Genomic DNA, 21,896 nt, shown 5'->3' with positions numbered 1-21,896 from the left:
TGGTCAACTGACTTGTATCATTGTACCACTTCTGATGAAACTGACGATGGTTTGAGAAATATCCGTCTCTCTTCCTTTTTCTTTTTTCTTTTTCTTTTTTTTTTTTTTTTTTTTGAGCCATAATAAAATGAGAATTATCCATTATGGTTCTCTTTTGGAAAATGATTACTGCTTTTTCCCCCAACAGTGCGGTGGTGATGGAGTGTGACTCGGCTCAAATTGGGTGGTGGGAGAACGTGGGCCTGACTTTAGATGGTGATCATTATTTTAAAAAATATATATGTTTTTTTTCTCTTATAATTATTTGAATATTCTTTCCTTGAATTTAGAGTTTGCAAACGAGATATATTTAAACTTGCACTTGAAAAATGAATTTGATTATATTACCATAATTTATATTGTTAAAATATATTGCATCTCTTAAATGTGTGATTCTTTTTTTCTATTGTTAACTTCTTTGTCTTAATTGATAGGAATACACTAACATCATTGTCTTAGTTTGCAATAATGCTCTAAAGAAATATAAGAAGAACTCTCCAATTCTCAAATTAATATAAAAAATAAATAAAGGAAAATATGTTTTAATCCTAATCAATAATTTGATGTATAATTTAACATTTTGATTAAAAGACTAATCATAGTTTGATATAATTATATAAGTGATCATGAAATGTCTGGAATGAACTTAATGCCTTTATTATACTGTGCTTGTATAAGAAGTCAAACTTCTAATGATGCTTCAGAGGTGGATACACGTTCGAGCCCTAATGACCAATCAACTTGAGGGAAGGGCTAAGGGTTAGACAAGTGGACCCCCTCATGTGTTAGGTCACCCTACCTGATCCAAATATTATCACATGACACTTTGATATTAGCAAGATATTGTCAATCTTTTTGGATTTACCATACTTGGTTAAAATGATGGGGAATAATTATGAACTTATACTTTAGGTAGTTGAATTAATGTCATTCTAAGATTATAAATCTAACACTTAAAAACAAATCCAAATTATAGCAATGGTCATGATAACGAGAAAATTATATTAATCGTAAAAGCATTATGAATACTTTATGATTACTATAGTAACAATGATGATAGTGATGATTTTTTGAGTTATTTACACACAATATGTAATACTAACAACAATCTAAACAAAAATGTTATAAGAGTAGTACAAGTGTGATGATAAGTTGATTGATAAATTAAATTAACTATATTAGTAATAGTGAACGTATATGTTATAAAGATGTGGATGGTGTATGTAAAAAATGATAAGCATAATAACAATCATTTATGTTTTTTTTTTATTATTATTATTGGTGATGTAAAGTTATATATTTGATGTAATGATAATAGTTGTTAGATTAGTCGTGGTAACTACGTGACATTCATGACATTGTAACGATTACGTATGGTTGGCACAATAGTAAGAATATTATAGTGCAAAAATGTGTCTTTATAGTTTTTTCATCATTATTATATTATTTTATCAAGTGGTAATCGAAGAAAAGTCAAATGAATTCTATTTTTTTCTTTCCTTCAATCATCTTCCATCCTCGTGGTAGGTGGTAGAAAAAATGAACAAGCATTATAAAATAAGCGTGTTGTAATAAGGGACTATCATCATTGTATACAAAATTATGTTATTTGTATTGACATTTCTTACTGAGACTTTTATTTTCCACTAAGGGACAATGTTCATAATGATTAATACAATAACACGATAAAATTACACCTCCAAATCAACCATGTTAAAAATAGGAAAAGGTTAGCATTTACTCAAAAAATCTAATAAAAGTTAACCAAATCAACTAAATTATATTTATTGATCATCACATGAGTCATATTTAATTTTAATTAGGTGTTAGTCGAGCAATGTCTTGATAAGATCCATATTTATAGTTAAGCATGTAGTTTTGATAAATGATTAATGGTTTGTTTGACCCTGTAAATCATAAATACCTACAAAAGTAAAAAATAACATTCTCAAATGTTTAACGAGTTTCTTTTAAATGATTATATATATATATAACTTAATAAATTTTCAACAAAATTATCATTGTACAATATATGATCACACTCGAATCCTATCTAATTTTATCATAAAGTTTCTTAACTTGTATTTTTAAAGTTAAAAGCAAGCTTAAGGTATTTCTCAAGGTGGGAATGAGTTTTCTTTTCTATGTTGGATGCATTGTTTACCATCATACTAGTTAATATCGACTTTTACTTACTTTTCTATTGATTTTTTTGAGTTCTTTAGTTAATTATTTAATGATAAGTCTATAAATATTATATTTTAAAATTCTTATTCAAATTAGTTATTTACAATATCGTAAACAATATGTGACAAATTATTAACGAAATCATCACTCACATGACACCGTTATTATTAAGTTTTGGCTATTTTTACTAAAAAGTTCATAAAAAAACTCATAATATCACCTTCATTTAAAATAAATTTAATGGTTTTAAAGTTAAAAGTGGAATTAAAAATTATTTTATAGTCATGCTTTTATTTTTGGTTGATAGTGTATCGGGTTTCTTCTTAATAACCGAAGAATATTCATTTTTTATTTTTATCACTCGATCAAACTTGAATGGAAGAGGCTAATAAAAAGATTTGTAGCAAAAGGAGGATTCCATAATCAAGATAAATTTAAAGGGAGAGGATGGTAATATGACATAAGCTCATATTTGTTTTTAATATTATCTTATTGAAAATGCATATAATTTAAAAGAAAAATAGAAGATGTGAGTCACGTGACACACCTATGAAAAAAAAAAATAACCCAGGTTTAATCGTCAGTGTTGTAACTGCTGATCAACAATGATGAAAAAGATAATGTTTTTGCATTAAATGAATTACAAAAGTTACCAATTATTATTACTATTATTTGTTCATCACTTAATTACATTTCATTAATCTAATCTTTTTTTTTTTCAATCAATATATATTTTGTTTTACTGCATTTACTCTTTTTTAATCTTTTAAGTAATTAAGTTTTTTAGATAAATGTGTTAAATGTTTTACTTTTTCTACTTATATAAATCGATATGATTTCATAAAAAGAAAAAAAATTGCAAAACAGTAAAAAGGATCAGGAAATGAGATGGTTAATGCATGTTTGAAAAGTGTTTTTTAAAACAGTTTTAATAATAGTTTTTGATGTTTTGAAAAACAAAATTAATTTGAGGATTGAATTCCAAAAGATAGTTTTTTGTTTTTTTTTTAAAGAAAAAATCATGTTTGATTTAATTAATAAAAAATTGTTTTATAAAACAAGTAAAAGAAATTTATATTTTTTTAATCCACTTAATATTGTAAATATAACTAATTTTTAGCTAAAAATATTTTACATCCATTTTGTGCTACCCACCTCTCACCCCCAATTATTATTATTTTTTTTATTCAAGACACTTTCTTCTTCCCTCTCTTAGATTCTCACCCACAATCTCTCTCTCTCTGTCTTCTCATTACCTCCATTCCTCCACTCCTCCTCCGTCCATCTCTTTCCCGTATATGAAATCATACAGAAATCACTAAGGGTTATATCCTCCTTCATACCCACCTTCGTTGCCCCATCTATGTGAAGTCCAGATGACAGCACCGCCATCATCCTCCGCGACCACCACTGCCACCAATCTATTCTCTCGTTTGGAGAAGGAAAAGGGGAAAAAAAATCTACCTTTTTCTAGGTAGTCAAATAGGGGTGATAGCTTAAATGGAGTTGGAGTTTGATAAAACGGGGGATCGTGTGCTTAAATGGATTTGGGGCTTGATTCAATTTGTTGTATGAGGCGTCTTTTAAGGATTCAAGGGTTTGTTCGGAGTGTGTGTTTTTTTGTGTTCTCCAATTTTTTTTTTTTTTTTTTGTGGTCTTTTGTTTAGTTAAAAGTGTAGAAAACGCGGAAACAACTTCAAATTGTTTCTCAAAAGAAAACGTTAATTTAAGAACATAAAGAACAACTTTGAAAACAAGGATAACAATTGTTAAACATGTGTTTTTAAGTATTTTTTATTTAAAAAAAAAAAAAGTTTTTGTAAACACTTTTCAAATAGGCCGTAGGCCCTATTTAGTAATTACATTTTAAAATATTTTTTTGTATTAAAAAATATGTTTGATAATTAATTTTTTTATTCTTAAAAATATAAAAAAATTTCAAAATACATATTTTAATTGTTTTCTCTCATTTTTTTTTTATAGTTATTTTAAAATGTAATTATATAAAAATAAAGAAGGATTAAAAATAAAATAATACATTTAAAAATGATTTTTTATACATATTTAAAAAATATATATAAAACAAGTTATTATCAAAACTGTTGTTCCAAAAAATATCATAAAATAGTTTTAAAAATTATTTTAAAAATAATTTTTGAGAATTATTAACACTTCCTAAGCATAGCATTGATGTCTATTTAGTTTTATATTCCATTTTTTAAAAAATAAAAAATTATAATAATTTTTATATAAAATACAATCACTTTTATAGACTTGCATTAAAATGTTAATAGTTTTAAAAATTATTTAAAAAAAATTGAAGTTTTAAAAAAATTTTACCATCTCAAAATTTTAAATTTTTATAAATTAAATCTATACTTTTGCAAAAGGGGTTCTAGTTTTATAAAGTAATCTTTTTTTACATGATGAAGAAGTTTAAATAAAAACATTACAAGTCAAGTGTAATTACACATGTCTAGTTGTTTACAAAGTAAATATATTTAAAAAATAAAAAATAAAATGATGCAAGTAACTTTAAAATTTGATACATTTTTCTTATTTAATCAAATATAAATATAAATTTATTTTTATTTATAATATCAAGTTAATTAAAGAAAACATTGAATTTATTTTTTTTTCAAATAAGTTGTTTATTTTACTTAAAAATTATTTTTATTAACTTAGTTAAATATGATTTTTAAAAAATTTTTTAGAACAAAAAATTAAGCTATATTTGACTATTTTCTAAAAAAAAATGAAAACATATTTAAGGATACATAAAAAACAAATTTTCGTGTTTCTAAAATTAGAAAATAAAGTATTTTTTGAATAATTTTTTTAATTATTTTTTGATGTGGAGAATAATTAAAAATAAAATTTATTTTTAACATATTTAAAAACATAGTAAATAGGTTTATAATATTTTAAATTCTCAAACTAATTTTTATTTTATAAAATATCATAACATAATTTTTAAAAACCGTTTTAAAAAACTATTTTGGAGAACACATCTTAAATAGAAACTTACCTTTTAGTATTCAAATTACAAATACAATTTTATTTTTAAATCTAAAAACAAAAAATCTATTCTTAAAATTATTTTTCAGGATTATAAATGTTTTTAAATGTAAATCCGGGGACACGGATGCATTTGAAAAATAAAACAACGGCGGCTCGGACTAAAATAAACCCGCGACCTACTTGAAATGGGTGAACCATTTAAAGCCTTAAACGTCTTTTGGCCATGTAATATATCTCATACTCTCCAACCACCATAAGGACAGTTCAGTGTACTCGCCATTTGCTCATCAGTGGAACGGTAATAGCTTGACTGGCAGGTGACTTTAGTGTGACACGTTAAGCATATCTATTGGTCCGTTTTCCAAGAGTCACACGGCTGGATTCACCTGATTACCCCCTTGCTCTTTTCTAATGGATAGCGGCCACGTGGACCAGAAAAGTACAACGTGAGGTAGCCAACAAAAATGATCGGGTAGGATTACGCTGACGGCTACCTCACCGGAATATTCCCCAGGCAACCTCTATTCCCAGCTAATCTTCCCCTTTTCCCGAAAACTATAAATACTTCTCATTCTCCCCCATTTCGTGCCCTAGGCCTCCAATTTCGCTTCCACCAGCCGCACCGGGCTCATCCCATCGAAAGGACTACGTTTCGTTCACTATCCTCTTGAATCTCCACCCTAAACCACAGTTTCCTTCGCGTTCTGCAGCCGAAATCTGTAAAAATGGTTTCTTTTTTGGTCATTTGACTTGTTTTTGATGAATAGGAAGCGGCTTTGGATCGAAGATGGTGGATGTTTTGTGTGAATTGGTTGTCATGTGCTGTGTGCTCCGGTAATGGACGCCGTGGAATTGCCTCTTCCGGCGCCGGTGGCGGTCCCTAAGCTTATGGGATCTGAGAGTTTCGGTAGAGTGGGGGTTTCAGTGAAGGGAGTAGAGGCTCGCGAGAACGACCGCGTTTCGATTCTCGTTGGTCCTTCGATCGAGAGATGCAGTTCTTTGGTTGGTCACAAAGGTCTGTTTCCGTGTGTATTTCTGTAGCAGTGGTTTGTTCTGATATCTGTTTTGTTAAGTGCCATCTTGGATTCTTTTTTGTGTTCTTTAATCTTTGTGTTAGTTTCTGTCTGGTTATTGAGAAAGCTGAGGAAAAGAGGAGGAAAGTAGTGAACATTTGGATCTCTTGCTTCGCGTTGTTTTGGTTTTTGAATACTGAAAAACTTGGCTATCTAAATTAAAAGTCGTATTAGGTTTAGTTGAGTGGAGTTTTATTTTGTTTTATTGGTATTTTATTAACATTCTGGAAGTTCTTTTCTTGCTTATAACATAAAAATTGCTCTGATTTTCAGTACTAAAAGCAAGAAATTTGCTTTGGTAGACCAACAGATGAGTGGAACTGAGGGAAGTGTGTGATATGACATATCTTGAATGCGTCTAAAAGGTTTGCCTGGTCAAGAGGCTACTTTGTGTTTAAGAAGTCATAGTGGGAGTTAAAATGCAGGGAAGTGAACAAATTAGGGTTCCACATTTAATTTTTAGAGCTTAGAATAATATATTTGATGTTTGCTGCTCTAATTTCTATGACCCTGAGCAAGGTCATTGGCAGCTTCTTAAACTCATGCGGTAGATGATGTTTCTAATTTCAATTCTTTTTTTCTGGTTTAATTGTTTCTTTGGTGAAGCTATAGAAGTGCTTATCTCACAATTCACAAAAGTACAATTATTGGGGTTGGATTGGATGGTGGTGGGTCATGGGGATGAGTTTGTTGAGGGTGCTGGATTTGATTTTTTGTGGCTTTGTTTTTTTAGAACTTTTTCCTTCATTAGTTTAGAGTGAGGAGTGCTTGTGGGCCTTTTGAGGTAGATGAACAAGTTCTCTCTTAATAGTTGGGGAATCAATTGCATAATGTATCTATATTAAGGTTTGAGGAACAGAATAATAGCTCCCAGAGTTGGAAGTCGGATGGAAAGGATACCTTTTTTTTGACAGATCGGATGGAAAAGATACCTCTCTTCGATAATATGAATTATGAGGTCAAAGTTATACTCTGTTAAAGCTTTGTTTCGATAGAATTCAAGAATCCTTTTTGTAATAGAGTACTTGGAATTTTTTCCTCAAAAAAATAAAGTTTAACTTGTGTTGTTTTAAATGTATGGTATATAATGCAGCTCGTTTCCTTACCCTAATCAAATTTTCACATGGTGGATTGTCTCTCTCGTTGTTTAGTTCTACTCTGTTGTTTGTATTTATGCTTCATGGAATGTTATTATCAGATGCGACCATTGCTGTCAACACTTCGGAATCAGTTTCCTGGGACAAGATTCCACATATTGAAATATGTCGGCGTGCTAGTCAGATGGCCTGTCTTCAGGGTGAAGATGCGCCTGAACATCTTGGTTCCGAGGGCACAAATAGTTCCTCCTTACTAATCCCTGGGCCTGAAGGCTCCCAACTACCACGAAAAGCAGGAAAAATTCCGAGAAGTAGTGGTCTTCCTAGTGGATGCTTCAAGAGACCAAGGACGGCTCAAACAGAGGATAGTACAAGACTATCTGGGGCTGATGATATGAAGGGCATATCATCATATCCTACAAAATGCACTTTTCCAGGTAATACTTTTTTACGTGTTGTATAAATGAAAGGAAAAAAAAACATGAATTTATGTATGTGAACTAATGTACAAAGTAAAATGTTTATCTTTCTAACTTTATGTGCAAATTATCTTGATTAGTATTTTGGCTGGTACTTCCAAAATTTGTGAGAGGCATTAATGACATTCAACAACATCCAATGATTTATTTTGACTTTTAGCACATACCATGGTTTCCTTGAGATGACAAGGGCAAATCATCAGTGCTGAGGTAACCATCATAACTCCACATCCTCAGCTGTTGGATGAATGGATAATGATGCCATTTCCTAATGGGATTAAGTGAATTGATGAAATCTTTTATAAACTTCAATTTGGTGATTGATTGAGCATTGGGATACAATAATTTGTGTTTAATTAAAAAAAAATTGAAGTTGGTGACCGACTGAAAGTTGCATGCCTTATGGTTCTATGGCAAGTTGTTGTAAAAGGCAGTAATCATAGTCAGTTTGCAATCAAGGTGATATGTTAAATTTTGATTGCTGCCCTCAACTTTGATGTCAATTATACAATTTGTTTATTGTGAAAGAGCATAATATGGAGAGTAGAATCATTCCATTTTAGATGCATGCACATGTTAGATATTTTTTCAATGGAAAGGTTGATAAATTAATGGTGATTCCAATCTGCATTCCTTCTGTTTTGTACTGTTTATGATTCACATACATCTTGTGCAATGAAGAAAAAATATTTCTTCTTGTATATGATTCTTTGCAGGAAGAGAAGTGTAATGGCCATTGATGACATTCTTTTTAGTATAATCTATTCTTAATGATGTGATAACTGGTGTACTTCCATCCATTGTTACTTTATTTTTGATGGGTAATGGGAAATTATATTAATAGAAAAAAAAAAAGATACAAGCTCCAACTTCCAAGTTCCTGTTTTTGTTGAGACCACTATGGGAGAGAAACAATCGAATCCTCTGCACTTGAAGGTGATTAATACCCCATGGGGATGTCTCAACCAAATCTGCTAATATAGCAATGGACTTTGCTTCAATAGGGCCAAGCCAAATCCAATTGGTTTGGAGAAGCTGTAATCATCATGGGCTTAGAGTCTCTACAGAATCTGTTGTACACCATTTACCTTGAGTTCCTCAAAGAATATATTATAATTAAGTTTAATGCACCCTAAATGGTAGGGGAGTGACCCTAAGTTTGATGAAGCAGTCCTCTGCAATCCATTGTACATTTAATCATATTATAGGAATATCTTAAAACGCTACAGTGACAGATAACACAATGAAGTAAGGTAGCCTATAGAGTCCCATAGGGACATCTAAGGTCCTCTAGGCCTAAAAAATGTTGGTGTTCCTCCTAGTCCATATTGCCCATTGAAGTTTGTGTCTACTACAATACACCCCCTAATTTTGCTTGAAAAAACCATTGAAGTTTGTGGAGGTAAGGAAGGGATGGAGGTATGGAAGTGTCTTATCTGTTGTTTGTTGACAACATCCTAATCCTCTACAACACTAATCAAGAGCAATTGGAGTATTTGAGTTGGTCCTTCATGTGATTTAAAGTTTAAAAATAAATTTGGAGAAAGGTGTGGTAACTCCTATTAGGGAAGCTACAAATATGAAGGGATTAGCTTTTGTGTTAAGCTGGAGGGTCGGTAGCTCCTCACAAATTAGTGAACGGTCGGATGTGGTAGAGGAGAGATGTCATAGAAGGCTGGCCTTGTGGAAGAGACAATATCTATCAAAAGGAGGGGGACTTGCTTCGATTAAAAGTATTTTGTCTAGCCTTCCAATTTATTTCATGTCTATTTTTTCATTTTGAAAAGCATGAGCTTCATGTTGGTGCAAATCTAATAAGGTTTCCTTTAGGAAGAGGGAATGCTTGAGAAAGAACCTTATTTGATAAATTGGTTTATTGTTTGCTCAGATAAGAAGAATAAGGGCTTTAGCATCAGAAATCTTTGCACTCTAAACAAAGATCTCCATGGTGAATGGAGCTAGAGAGAGTCCCTTTGGAGATAGGTCATGGTAGGAAAACTTGAGGTATAAGAAAGGGGGTTGGTGTTCAAGGGTCAGGAAGGATGGTTATGCAATGGGATTACGGAAGGCTATTAGAATAGGATTGAAGGTCTTTCAAAGAAAAACTCATGTCATAGTGGGCAACATGCAACATGATGAGAGTAAAGTTTTGGAATGATAGATGGTACAAAGAAACCCCTTTGGAAGAGTCTTTCCCAATGTTATTATTTATAGTTGTTGATAAAGACTCTTGGATAGCTAATGTATGGAAACAGGTTAGGGATTGGGGTGGTGGAGTACTTGCTTTTAAAGAAAGTTCCATGATTGGGAACTTGAAGGAGTGGAGGTCTTTTTAAGGAAACTGCAAACTAGTTCAAGGGATGAGAAGGATAGATTGGGTTGAAAGTATTCTAAAGATGGCATGTTCTCTGTCAAATCTTTCTTTGCTTCCTTATCCTGAGGAAGGGACAAGCCCCTTTTCCCACAAGCATGGTTGGAATTCTTAGGTTGTGATGAAAGTGGGTTTATTTGCTTGGGAAGCTATCTAGGGAAGGATTTTGATGCTTGACCCCCCCTTAACAAGTGGGGATGAGTGATGGCAAATAGTTGTTATATGTGCAAAAGGGAAGAAGTACAAGTTGATCATATGGTCCTTCATTATTCTATGAAAGCTGATTTATTTTCTTTTGGGTGTGGCTTGGTGATGCACTTTTCAGTGAAGGAAATCTCCTGAGTTGGTATGGGTCCTTTATAGGGAAGAAGCAAAAGAAAGCTTGAAGGGTCGCTTCCTACTGCCATTTTTAGGCTTTATGGAAGGAAAGAAATAGAAATTCAATTGAAAATGCAAAAATAGTTGGATCAAGTAATCAAATCTTCTTTTTGTGTAATTTTTTTGCATGAGTTAGAGTATACATAGATGACCATTCGATGATCATGATAAACTTTATAGATTAGTTGAGCCCCAAATAAGGAAAAGGGGTTCATTTTTTGTTTTCTCTCTTTCCTTTTGCCTACTTGTTAAAGCCGATTATATACATCATGTTTACTTTGGTGCGTGCTTGCTTAGGCGCCCCTAATATATCTTTTGTTTTGCCTGTCAGAAAAAAAAAAGAGAGAGAATCCTTGGAGACATTTGTCAAACTGGATGATCTTTGCCATAGTGCCAATGCAAGCAGACAGTGGGGAAGAGATGATTAGTTCTCACTCCACTGCTCAAACCAAGAGCACAATGCTTAGGTATAATGGCTTTGATATCATCGGCTAATCCATCAGCAAGTCATTAGTATTTACTCTTCTATTATTCACTCAACATGCGAAGGCTCTAACTTATTGGGACAACTATTGAGCCTGTTTTATTCTTAAAAAAGAGAGAATTGTTTTCTGGATTTGAAAATACGTTTGGTTTTTGACAAAAAACAATTTTCTGAGAATTTGTTTTGAAAACATGGTGTTTTTTGAAACATATTTTAATTGCTTTCAGTTGGTTTCACTTGTTTTGTAATGAAAAAATAATTGTAGAAATGTGGAGAATGATTGAACTAGAAAACATAAGAGAACTGGTTTTGAAAACTATTCTCAAAAACTGTTTTTGAAAAAGTTCCCAAACATGACCTATACCTTTAGATGAAATTGGCTTCGGAAAGAGCGGACAACATGTTGCTCTTTGAGAGGGTGCACTAAAAGGAGTACTTTTGCCCACTAACGATGTTGTCCAACCATTTTATTTTTAATTATTAGAAAAGTGTTCATTCACAGGTCTGTTGGCTGCAGTTAAGGCAGTGTGGTGGTGCTAAATTCCAAAGAGTTATTGGGAGTTCTTTTATTTGTTTTTTTACAAAATAAAACCAGAGTCATTAATTTCTATACCAAGTGTGACATACTTAATCAGATTATATAATGGGGACACAATGCATGTTTACATGTTATTCTGAAAACTTACTGAAGTTTTCAGGAGGGATTGAGATTTGGTAAATAGGTGGTGTTGGTGTAAGCAAGTGGAGGAATCAGCTAAGTAGCTAACCAAATTCTCATCCACTGAAATGGTCGGCAACTTATGGTGTCTCATGTTCTGTATATTTGGTCCATTTGGCTGCTTCTAAGATCTGCAGCGGAGTTTCCGTCTGGTTGATGTGGTAGTTGTGTGGCCAAGATATGCATACGTCTGTGGAGGATGGTCCATTTATGTTTGATTTGCTTTTGTAGGGAGAGTGCAATTGCAGGACTTTTGAGGATATTGAGAGCTCTGATCAGGCCCTGAAAACAACTCTTCAAATCCTTTGTTTGTTTTGTCTCGATGTTCCTTAACTCTTGGTTGAGTGTATGGGGTGCCCATAAGATGAGTGAGGTTCCTTGTGTTTCTTTTCTTTTGCTTTTGTTTTTGTTTTTGATGCTCTTTGTGTGCAACATGTGCTAAGTTTTGTCCCCTTTTCTGTTGGGAGCCGTTTGATAAATTTCTCTTATTTGCCCATAGAAAAAGGTGGTTGATGCAATTCACATGTTTAAGTGTTGTTTCTAGGATTTGTCAGCTTGCATTTAATGGAAAAAACTCATGGCTTTTGATCACGGTGTAAATATGTTTGGGACAGATGGAGGGGCAGGAAGCATTTAATTGCTGTTTCTAGAATTTGTTCCAAGAGAAATCATTCTCAGATGTGATTGGAGGAAGAAGGCTTTTAGTGAGGGACTTTGTGAAGTTCTGCCAGTCAACGAGAAGTTATTTCTGTGAATATTGAATGACATGCTCTGAAAGGAAAACAGACAAGACTATGGGTTTTGAATGAGTATTAGTTATTTAGTGACAAACATATATTGACATTCCCTTATAAAAGTATTCAAGAAAAGACCAGGATTAAACATAGGCTGACATACACTGACAGTAAAAGAAACAGGATTGGCATAACCAACTTTATGACATCTGATACTGAATTTTTTGATAACCAACTTTCTGACATCTGTCTATTTCTTCTGCATTTTGGAGCATTTCCCTATTTTCTTGCTTAATTCCTTTTGACACACCAAAGATTGGTGGAGAAGTTGCTTATCTTGTAGGGCTATATTGAAAGAGAATGCTATGTGGATGTTCCTGTTTTATTCTTTGCACATTCTCTTCTCTGAGTGATTGCAGTGGACAATAGTTCCATGGGATTGAAGTATTTATATGTTTATGACATAAAAATTTCCACTTGAATTGCATAAATGCATCAACACATACTGTTCTGCAGAAGTCATTTTTAGGAAATTGGTTGAAGGATGTTTGTATGGTCATCTGCTAGTACTGAAAAGTTCAATAATTCATGATATTTGTAGCACATTTGAAGTTTAGTGTTGATTCTCTTTGAAGCTTGTCAGAGTTTGTACTGATGATACTTCTCTTTGATTCTTCCATCTTCTAGAGAAAAGTCAAGTGGTTAGGCAAAAGAATAACTTCAATGGAAAGCGAGGCGAGAAAAGAAATTTTAAAGTTCCCACAAGAACTAAATATGATTCTTTCTCTCTGAAGGCTGGATTGACAAGCTTCAGTTCTGCTGGTGGAGGGAATAGCATTCTTGGTATGACATTATTGAACATATTGTTTCCTTGTTTAGTTGTTTGAGAAGTTTTTAGAGCTACAACACTAAGGGTGTTTTTTTACTTACTCTGCTACTGTTGCTGCCATTACCTATTCTGTGGTCAGGGATATAGATGATACAATCTGAAGTTGTCAGACACAGAACTGTGACTAATACGACCTCCCAAGTTTTGTGTTGGTTCCATGGTGTTAATATGTTTAATGCAGTACACCCTTTGCTTTACATGGTTTACATCCGTAGATCTTCTGAACACACCGAGTTGATCATAAACTAAATGGGAAAATATGGTCAATTTTTCTTGATTTATGTTTTGGTGATCCAGGATGCCTCTGGAGTTACATGGATTATATAATCTATGCATTTTTTCTTTTACCTTCTTGTATTATGGGTTGTTGATTCTCACATTTTATAACTCTACGTCTTTAGTGATGTGATTTTAAGAAGAAATTACTATCATAGGATACCTAATCCCATTGCCTTTTAACTAACAGTTTTACGTTTCAAGCACTAGCTATTTTAATGTGCACTTACATGAAATTCGTAATTGCATTCTGGGGTATTTTATATCAGGAATATATGGTCTGAAGTCAGATATTCATGATGTCACAAAGCTTGTAGATGAAATATCGGTGAATAGACTGCTTGATGGCACTTACAAGTGCCCTAGTCTAGGCAAAGACAAAGGGAAGAAAGCAGTGAGTACGAATGAAAATATCCTGCATTCTGTCAGAAAGGCTTGTTCTCTTCTTCAGCTCCGGAGGCCTGTACAATCCCAACAGTTTTCTGAGACAGATTGCAGTTCCAACAGGAAATTGTCCACATGCTCATCAAACTCTTTTTCTTGTGTAGCAAGCAATATTAATGGTGATAAAGGAGATGCCTACAGGATGGATTTGTCTTCATGCTACAAGGTTAGTATGAGAGAAAATCTTAGATATTGGTCAGTTAGACTCCAGAAGATGTCTACTGATGGTGTAACAATACCTGGGGCACAAATGACTAAGAACCTTGATAACTCAGTTGGGAAATCAATAGAAACTTCCTTCCTTCTCTCTATTTTACATGGCTATTGATATTCTCCTGAACTGAAATTTCAGAACTACATTTTTCACACGTCTCATATTCATTAGATCATTTGACAAGATTGGATTATCAATAGAAGCTCCATAAGGGAGATTTTACTGGAAGTTTGGACACCCAATTGCATATGTGCACAGTCCTTAGGCTTTTTGAAGGGAAAACTAGGATATGTTTTTTTGTCTTTTAGATCTGGTTCTACTTTCATTTGTAGAAGTGACATTGGTCCATTGGATACTAATGATTGTTATGTACCTTACTGTACCTTGTTCCTAATGATTCAGGATTCTTGTAGCAAGCCTGAAACTCCTTTCAATATGCTCGATTTTTCATTGCATCAACCTAAAGATATTCTGGAGCGCTTGGCGCTTCCTCCGCCCAAAGATTTGGAGTCATTGCTCCTGGATGCGGTCAAGCCTGCAGGATCTTCAAAATCTACTCCTGATCAACGTCTAGGCAAACCAATATCTCACCGAGCTAACTTGCCACCTTTTCCCTGGGCACATACATTTTCCGGCCATTGTAAAACTAATTCTGATGCAGTTAAATTATCTACAAGTAGGAGCACATGCCAAGGTAGATGGCAAAGAATAGGGAGCACTGCTGGTTCTCTTGGGGATGTCACTGATTGTTTTAAAGACTTGGAATCATTTACTTATGACCAGAGTCTTGTCCCTTCCCAAGGATTGAAGTTGGGTGTCTTGGAAAATGAGGTTGGCACATCTGCTAGTTTTCCTCTGCATGATTGGTGTCCATCATCTTCTACAACATGTTCTAAAGCTTCCCACCTTCCTCCTGGTAAGACTTTTCTTAAAGGGATCGATTTCACGAGTTTTTCCCATTTTCTGAATCTTGAATTTGTCATTATATGCCTAGTTTCTTTTGTTCTCATCTGAAATTTGGACTCAACAAGGACATTGTTTTCTTTGAAAATGCAGAATCTGCTGGCAGTCTGAAGAATGAAGGAGATGGTACGATTCTCAGTATTTAGTACTAGTTTTTATGAAATTATACTAAACCACCCCGCCCCCTCTTGGGCACAATGATATGATCATTCTTTTATGCCTTCTTTGCATGAGAGGTCCCTGTTTTATAGCTCTTAAGAAAATTATGTCAGTTTAAAATGAAGTGCATTTAATGTATATATATTTTTCTCTTGCTCCTTGTTTTGCGACAGGTGGGCATTCTCCAAGACTAATAGAAGCTGCCCAGACACTTTTTAGCTTGGCAGCTCATTCTTTGAGGCAACACCCAAATGGAATAATGAAGTGGCCAAAGAAATCATTGCAGAAACCAATGAAAGCTCGCAAAACCAAATCAAACGAGAGACCTGAACATATATCAGCAACAAAATCTGTAGTGGTGTCCGACTATGCATCCAAAAATACAGAGCAGATAACGCCCTCTAAAAAGCCCAAGCTCTGTGCAACTGAGAAGAAAAAGGATTTCGGTCACAGTAGCGCCAGAAAAGGACTAATAAACTGGTCTACTACTCCAAGATCAATCAGATCATCCCCCAGCAAATCGGTTAGGGATCCCACCGGAGATTCAAATCATCATAATGCTAGCATTACAAAACAATCATGTATGCTGCCGCCTCCTACAAGGATTTTGGACAAGGCTGGAAACAGCCAGCAGAAGCCTAAAAGACCAGGGCCAGTGGAGTGGAGCAGAGCAGGGGACAAGCTGGACTGATCCTCTAGCTCCTTCGACATGGAAGCTTCTCTTCTCCTAACAATTGTTGTGAATTTATTAATCAGGGACTCTGGGGCAATCACCAAAACCAGTTGATTTGTATATATTATGTTGCATTTAGAATTGGATTGATGTAAGGGGTTCCACCTCAGGAGGGGCGAATAGGGGTTTAATGTTGTAACACTAAGTTGAAAGACAGGTTTAGGAAAGTAGGGAAACTTTGCCTTGTGTAGAGCATTGGATGAGGCAATGAAAGTTTCAACGCCCCCCTCTCTTTTCTCTCTTTGACCTCTGCAACACCACCAGCTTTGCCCATGCTGCATCACAGGAAACCATGGAGAATTCAAGCGCCTTCATCTTGTTCGAACTACATGGAGGAATTAATAAAAAAAATCAGTGTTGCTTTTGGAACCAATAATTCTAGTCGGAATAACAGAGAACATTGAGATTGGAATCCGATTCCCAGGAAATACCATTGGTTCTTTAAACGAGATCCTGTGTTATCATGGTAAGTATTCCCATGAATGAATGTGTTGATAGTACTCTTAAGTCTTAATAATATATTACAAAACGAATTTTTTTTTTTTTTGGATAGTTATCTAACAAATGGTCATTCGGAATAACTTAAAATAATTGTTAGATATTTAAAATCAATTTCTTTTTGCAAATAAATCATTGTCAAGTGGACTCGTTAAAAATTTGTTTATGGAAGACATTGTTTTGTGAAAACCCCGCATTTAAGAACTTTTTCTTATTTATATTTATTTTAAGAATTTACAATCGTTGTGGGGATGTAGCTCAGATGGTAGAGCGCTCGCTTAGCATGCGAGAGGTACGGGGATCGATACCCCGCATCTCCAATTTAGACTTTTGGTTTTTTCCCCAGCCCTTTACTTTTCGATAATTGCAAGTTTGCAACCCTACTGTGGCTAGCTGGCCCCTCTATTTTTATCAAATATCTTATGGACCCCTCCTTCTTCCTCCATATGCATAAACACCACAGGCATTAAGAATCCCATTAAATGAACTCCTAAACGTTTCCTAAAAAGGGAATCATCCATTTCCACTTGGATAAAAAGTATAAAATCATGAAAAACCCATAGCTACTTGTGATCCGTATATATCCATTCAAAAGAATTCTACCAAACTAATTTCATGACTAGGAAAACATTTGATCCAGTAGCAAAACCAGAGCCATTGCAAACCCAGAATCAAATCCTGGGCATACAATCAGAAGAAAAACCTCAACCCCAAATGAAACTCCTTCATTCATGGCTTCCTTCCTCTTAATTTCAGCCACCACTCTCCTTGATTTATCCAACACCTTGCATGATCGATTTGCATACGACCCTTCAATCCTATACGCATATCTTTTATCTGAATTCCCCAGAAAAACGTATGCAAGCACATTGTGGTTAGCATGTAGAATATTTATGTGTTTCTTCACACTGCATATGGGCTGCTTTGATGATGATGGTCTATTAGTTCTAGAAGTGTCGCCCACTTCGCCTTCATAGACATGCCAGTTTTCTACTAGTCTGAGGTTCTGCTCATCAAAGAAAAACAAGTCGGTATGAAAATAAATAACAGAGAAGGAGATTGAGATATCTATGTTTGATTTCTAGAAAGTAAAAAGGACATGGAAAAAGAGTTTTAAGGAAAATGATCTTCGCATGTTTGGAGGCTGAGAAAAAAGGTGATGGAAAAAAATATTTTATCATGTTTGGATGTTGGAAAAAGAAAAATACTAAGAAAAGGAGGTTGAGCTTTTTTTTCTCCATTTTTCTTATATATAATGAGGAAATTTCGAGAAAGTTTTTTCTTGTGATAAATTTATCTTTTTTATATTTTTTCTCTCATTTTTTTTTTGATCGAAACTTTTTTGGTAACCAAATTAGTAATTTGGGACACTTCCTAACAAAATGGCTTCCTGAAACAACTGAAGGACCCATTTTTCAAAGTTAAAGGTGAGAAAAGTTGGGAGAGAATTCATATACGATTTTTTTTCTCTTCTCTCTTTTTCTCCTTATAATTTTTCTACCCATTTTCTATCCCTCAAACTTTTCAAAACCAAACATAACGTAACATATCGAAAGATAGAGTCATGATCTATATGGATATTACCTTGCGACGGCGAACCGTGAGGACTGACTTCCCTGAGGCATCCATGAGAGTGACTTCCCCCGGACGCTGTCCAATGTAGTTGTCAACCCGGTACACCAGATCTCCATACGAGTCGATGACAGTAAACCCTGTACAGCTGAACAGCAGCGACTTCCTCCACACTGTCAGCGACCTGCAGTCCCCGCCGGTGGTGGCACTGGCGGCGGCGGCGATGTACTCTTCTTCAGGTTGGTGATCTTCATGGACTGTTACTGACCTTGATTTTAAGAAAACCATAATCTCTTTCCAATCTTAAGCTAAAGAAGCCCAAACAAGTCCTTATACTTATAGGCTGAAAAATGCATTCGATGTGAAGTTGTGAACCAATAAAACTGATGAATGGTATATGATAAATCATAGGAGACAACTTTGAAAGATCAGATCTGAAACAGTAGTGCACACACCTATGCCAGTGAGAGAATGTTTAATTATTTAGGTACCCAAATTTTCTAATCGACAATCTCACCTAACTTGGACATGCCTCAGATTCCAGAGACAGCAGATGGTGTTTTGAATAATAATATGGTTTGATGTTGTAATGTGAATTCGTATGATTCAACATTGGAGAAGGTGACAGGTGGGTTGTGAGGTTAGAATTCATATAATACAATGGGAGAAAATGTGACACGTGTGGTATGGAAATTGTCAAAGCTTCCATATTCCCGATGAGTTAGGTTTATTGAGATCTAGGAGAGATTAGAAGGAAAATGACGGGAAAATGAGGCATAAACAGTGGTTCAACAGGGTGAATGGGGCATCTACTTGTATTCTAAATTATAAAAATAATAATTTACATCGTTATAACTATTTTTTTTTCAAAGGTTAAAGTTGATATACCAAAAATAAGGGGAAAATATAAAGGGGGACAACTTTAAAATACTTCTTCAAAATTTTAAAATTTTAAAAAATAATCTTAATTAATTAAAAAAAGAATTTTTGAGAACAATATAAATCAGTGATATTTTTTTTTTTTGTTTAAGGTGATATAAATTAGTTATTTGACTTTTTTTATTCAAGTAAAAATAATATATTGAACTAAATTTCTATATCAACATATCACTTCTAATTAAATAGAAAAATTAAATCTTTTAACTTTTTTCATTCCACCTAGCCACCTAAGAGTTTTTATATTTTAGGTAAAAGTTTCTATTTTTAAAACTTAAAATATGAGAGGGCCGAGGTATCAATTGCTAAAAGGTTTATTATTATATTTTTAATGATTAAAAAAACCCTCTTTTCAAGTATCATTGAGTGTTTTTTTTCATCTTATTCTTACCATTTTCACTCAATTTTGCTTTATCATTTTTATCATAATTTCTCCTATCATACATGAAAATAAGCAAAAATGATCATGATACCAAAAAAAAAAAAATGTGACTTATGTCTCTGGTTTGCCATTTTTATGATTAATGATTTAAATTATGTACCAAAATTTAATACTTAACCATTTTTCTATTAAAGAGAATAATACGATCGTATTTGTTTGTTATTTTATAATAGAGTGATAACGTTGTGAAATTCTGAATTACATGACATATCATATGAAAAGTCTAAGCACGGGTACCTCTTTTCTTCCTCGGATTCGAAGGATAATTTCATTCAAAATTTTCCACTCCTATGGACCCAACACCCGCAATCATCTTTCTAATGTGATTAATCTGGTCCTCGAAAAAGTTACCGGTAATTTTATGCCTTTCTGGAAGATTGATATTCAAAGCAGCACAAAGATATTTTCTGTACTATTAATATATATGTGTGGTGGAAAGGAGTTTTCCCCATTCAACTTCCGCCTTTGAAATTGCTGGACCTTGGAAAAGGATTTGGTAATCAACACCAGCACATGGGTATTCCCGTGTACTACTAGTCTTTACCTGCATCATCATTAGTCGTATCCTCTTCAAACACGTCTCTCCTCGTCAAAGAGTCACGTTTAAGGGGGAAAAGGACTTAGATTAAGCGTAGCATTTTGGTCCCAAATTGTGGTAATTTCAACACTAATCCATCGTTTTCTTTCTTTCTCTCTCTTTTTTTTTTTTTCTTTTTCGTGTTTCGTTAGGAAACGTTCTTAATTCGGACCATCTAACCTTAATTTATAATGAATATTAATTTGTTAGAACGTGAAGTTATATGTAGATTTCGATATTGTTCACTTCAATATCATTATTTTGTATATGATATATTATTACTTTATATTTTATATCATGATTTTATTTATCTGATTGAATAATTCAAAGTTTGCTATAAAACCAAATTGGTGTAATAGATTTTTTTAATTATCATTTTATATTTTAATAAAGAACATGCATTTTAAACAAATTATTAAAATGAATCTACAAATTCTATATCGAGCAAGTAAAGTGTGAGGAAGAGGTGAAGGTACGAAAGAAGAAAAATTGGGATTCATACCATAAATAGTAGGAGAGACGAGACACAAAATTTATATATACTATATATATAATTACTCCAAAACCACGAGTGTTGAAGAGTGTGTTCTCGAGAAGCTCCTTACTACAGGCGACAACAAATGTCACTCTCCATTGCTGGTTGGTATAAGCAGCCGACCAAGCTCTCGTTTTCACTGTAGAACCCATCTGAAATTTCTTCTTTCCACGTAAACTTTGATAAATGGCTCACACTTTAGAACAGCCAATCCCATGGCAACACGCCTCACCCTCAAATCTGCCATGTGCGGCTCGAAGTCACGGCTCTTATCTTTATTTTACAGAGGATGAGGACTGAGGCCCCTCTTCACTGTCATTGTTTTCTAATTTTGAAGAGTTCCCTCTTGAAAAGGCAAGCCACCAAGGACCTTTACCTCTACAAATAGGAAGATTCTTGTCGAGATCTTCCTTTATTTAGTCAATCAAGACTCCATAATCCAGACAAACCTTTCTTTTAATATATGTGACGGTGATATCCACCTTTTTACTCATGCAGTACATTTTGGGTTAAAATGGTCTTTTTGACCAAATAATATTATGCCTTTGTTGGGGATAATTTTCTATTTTGGACTTTAAATAGAAGCTGAAATTAAAGTTAAAGTTACGATTTTTAATGGATTATAGTGATATTATAAAAATTTTATTAGATAAAAAGATTTTTTTGTATGGTTCATAATAGTGCTTTCATAAGAATTAATATTTTTGTGAATTTCATTTTAATTTTTTTAAAACTATAAATTGTTAAAACATAATGGGGATTGGTAGACTTTTTTTTATTTATCATCATTTCTTAATTATCGTATGTAATCACCTTAAGAAATAGACAATATCGTTACTTTTTCTTGTTAATAATCACTTTTTTATGCTTATATTCTTCCTAACAGTATGTCACGTTCTTTTTTTATTTTTAAGTGATAAGTCTCACTTAAGATCCTCTCTTAATATTTAGAATTTCATCTAATTATATATATTTTTTTTATGAGTGGATACTGAATACTAGACAAGAATCATATTGACAAGGATCATTTAAGCTTCACTTGTAATTCTTGAATCAATTTTCTTTTCTTTACCTTTA

At 33.5% G+C, this 21,896-nt stretch overlaps 2 protein-coding genes and 1 non-coding gene across 3 annotated transcripts; 2 read left to right on the top strand and 1 right to left on the bottom strand.

The window, feature by feature from the left end:
- The first annotated feature begins 5,797 nt into the window (after positions 1–5,797).
- LOC117932736 lies at positions 5,798–16,632 on the top strand. Its single transcript, XM_034854032.1, has 7 exons — positions 5,798–6,262; positions 7,519–7,854; positions 13,269–13,424; positions 14,016–14,356; positions 14,807–15,320; positions 15,461–15,493; positions 15,700–16,632. Exons 1-7 carry the CDS (start codon positions 6,085–6,087, stop codon positions 16,215–16,217), a joined length of 2,076 nt encoding a protein of 691 aa, XP_034709923.1. The 5' UTR covers positions 5,798–6,084; the 3' UTR covers positions 16,218–16,632.
- Positions 16,633–17,004: 372 nt separating this feature from the next.
- TRNAA-AGC lies at positions 17,005–17,077 on the top strand. Its single transcript has one exon. It is a non-coding gene; the product is annotated as a tRNA-Ala (tRNA).
- LOC117905162 (protein LURP-one-related 17) lies at positions 17,021–18,807 on the bottom strand. Its single transcript, XM_034818086.1, has 2 exons — positions 18,342–18,807; positions 17,021–17,763 (listed from the first exon to the last, which is right to left on the bottom strand). Exons 1-2 carry the CDS (start codon positions 18,615–18,617, stop codon positions 17,377–17,379), a joined length of 663 nt encoding a protein of 220 aa, XP_034673977.1. The 5' UTR covers positions 18,618–18,807; the 3' UTR covers positions 17,021–17,376.
- Positions 18,808–21,896: the final 3,089 nt, after the last annotated feature.

The sequence above is a fragment of the Vitis riparia genome, chromosome 2 (genome assembly GCF_004353265.1).
Source record: "Vitis riparia cultivar Riparia Gloire de Montpellier isolate 1030 chromosome 2, EGFV_Vit.rip_1.0, whole genome shotgun sequence".
Taxonomy (NCBI): Eukaryota; Viridiplantae; Streptophyta; class Magnoliopsida; order Vitales; family Vitaceae; genus Vitis; species Vitis riparia.
This window is presented reverse-complemented; position numbering and strand designations above follow the sequence as displayed.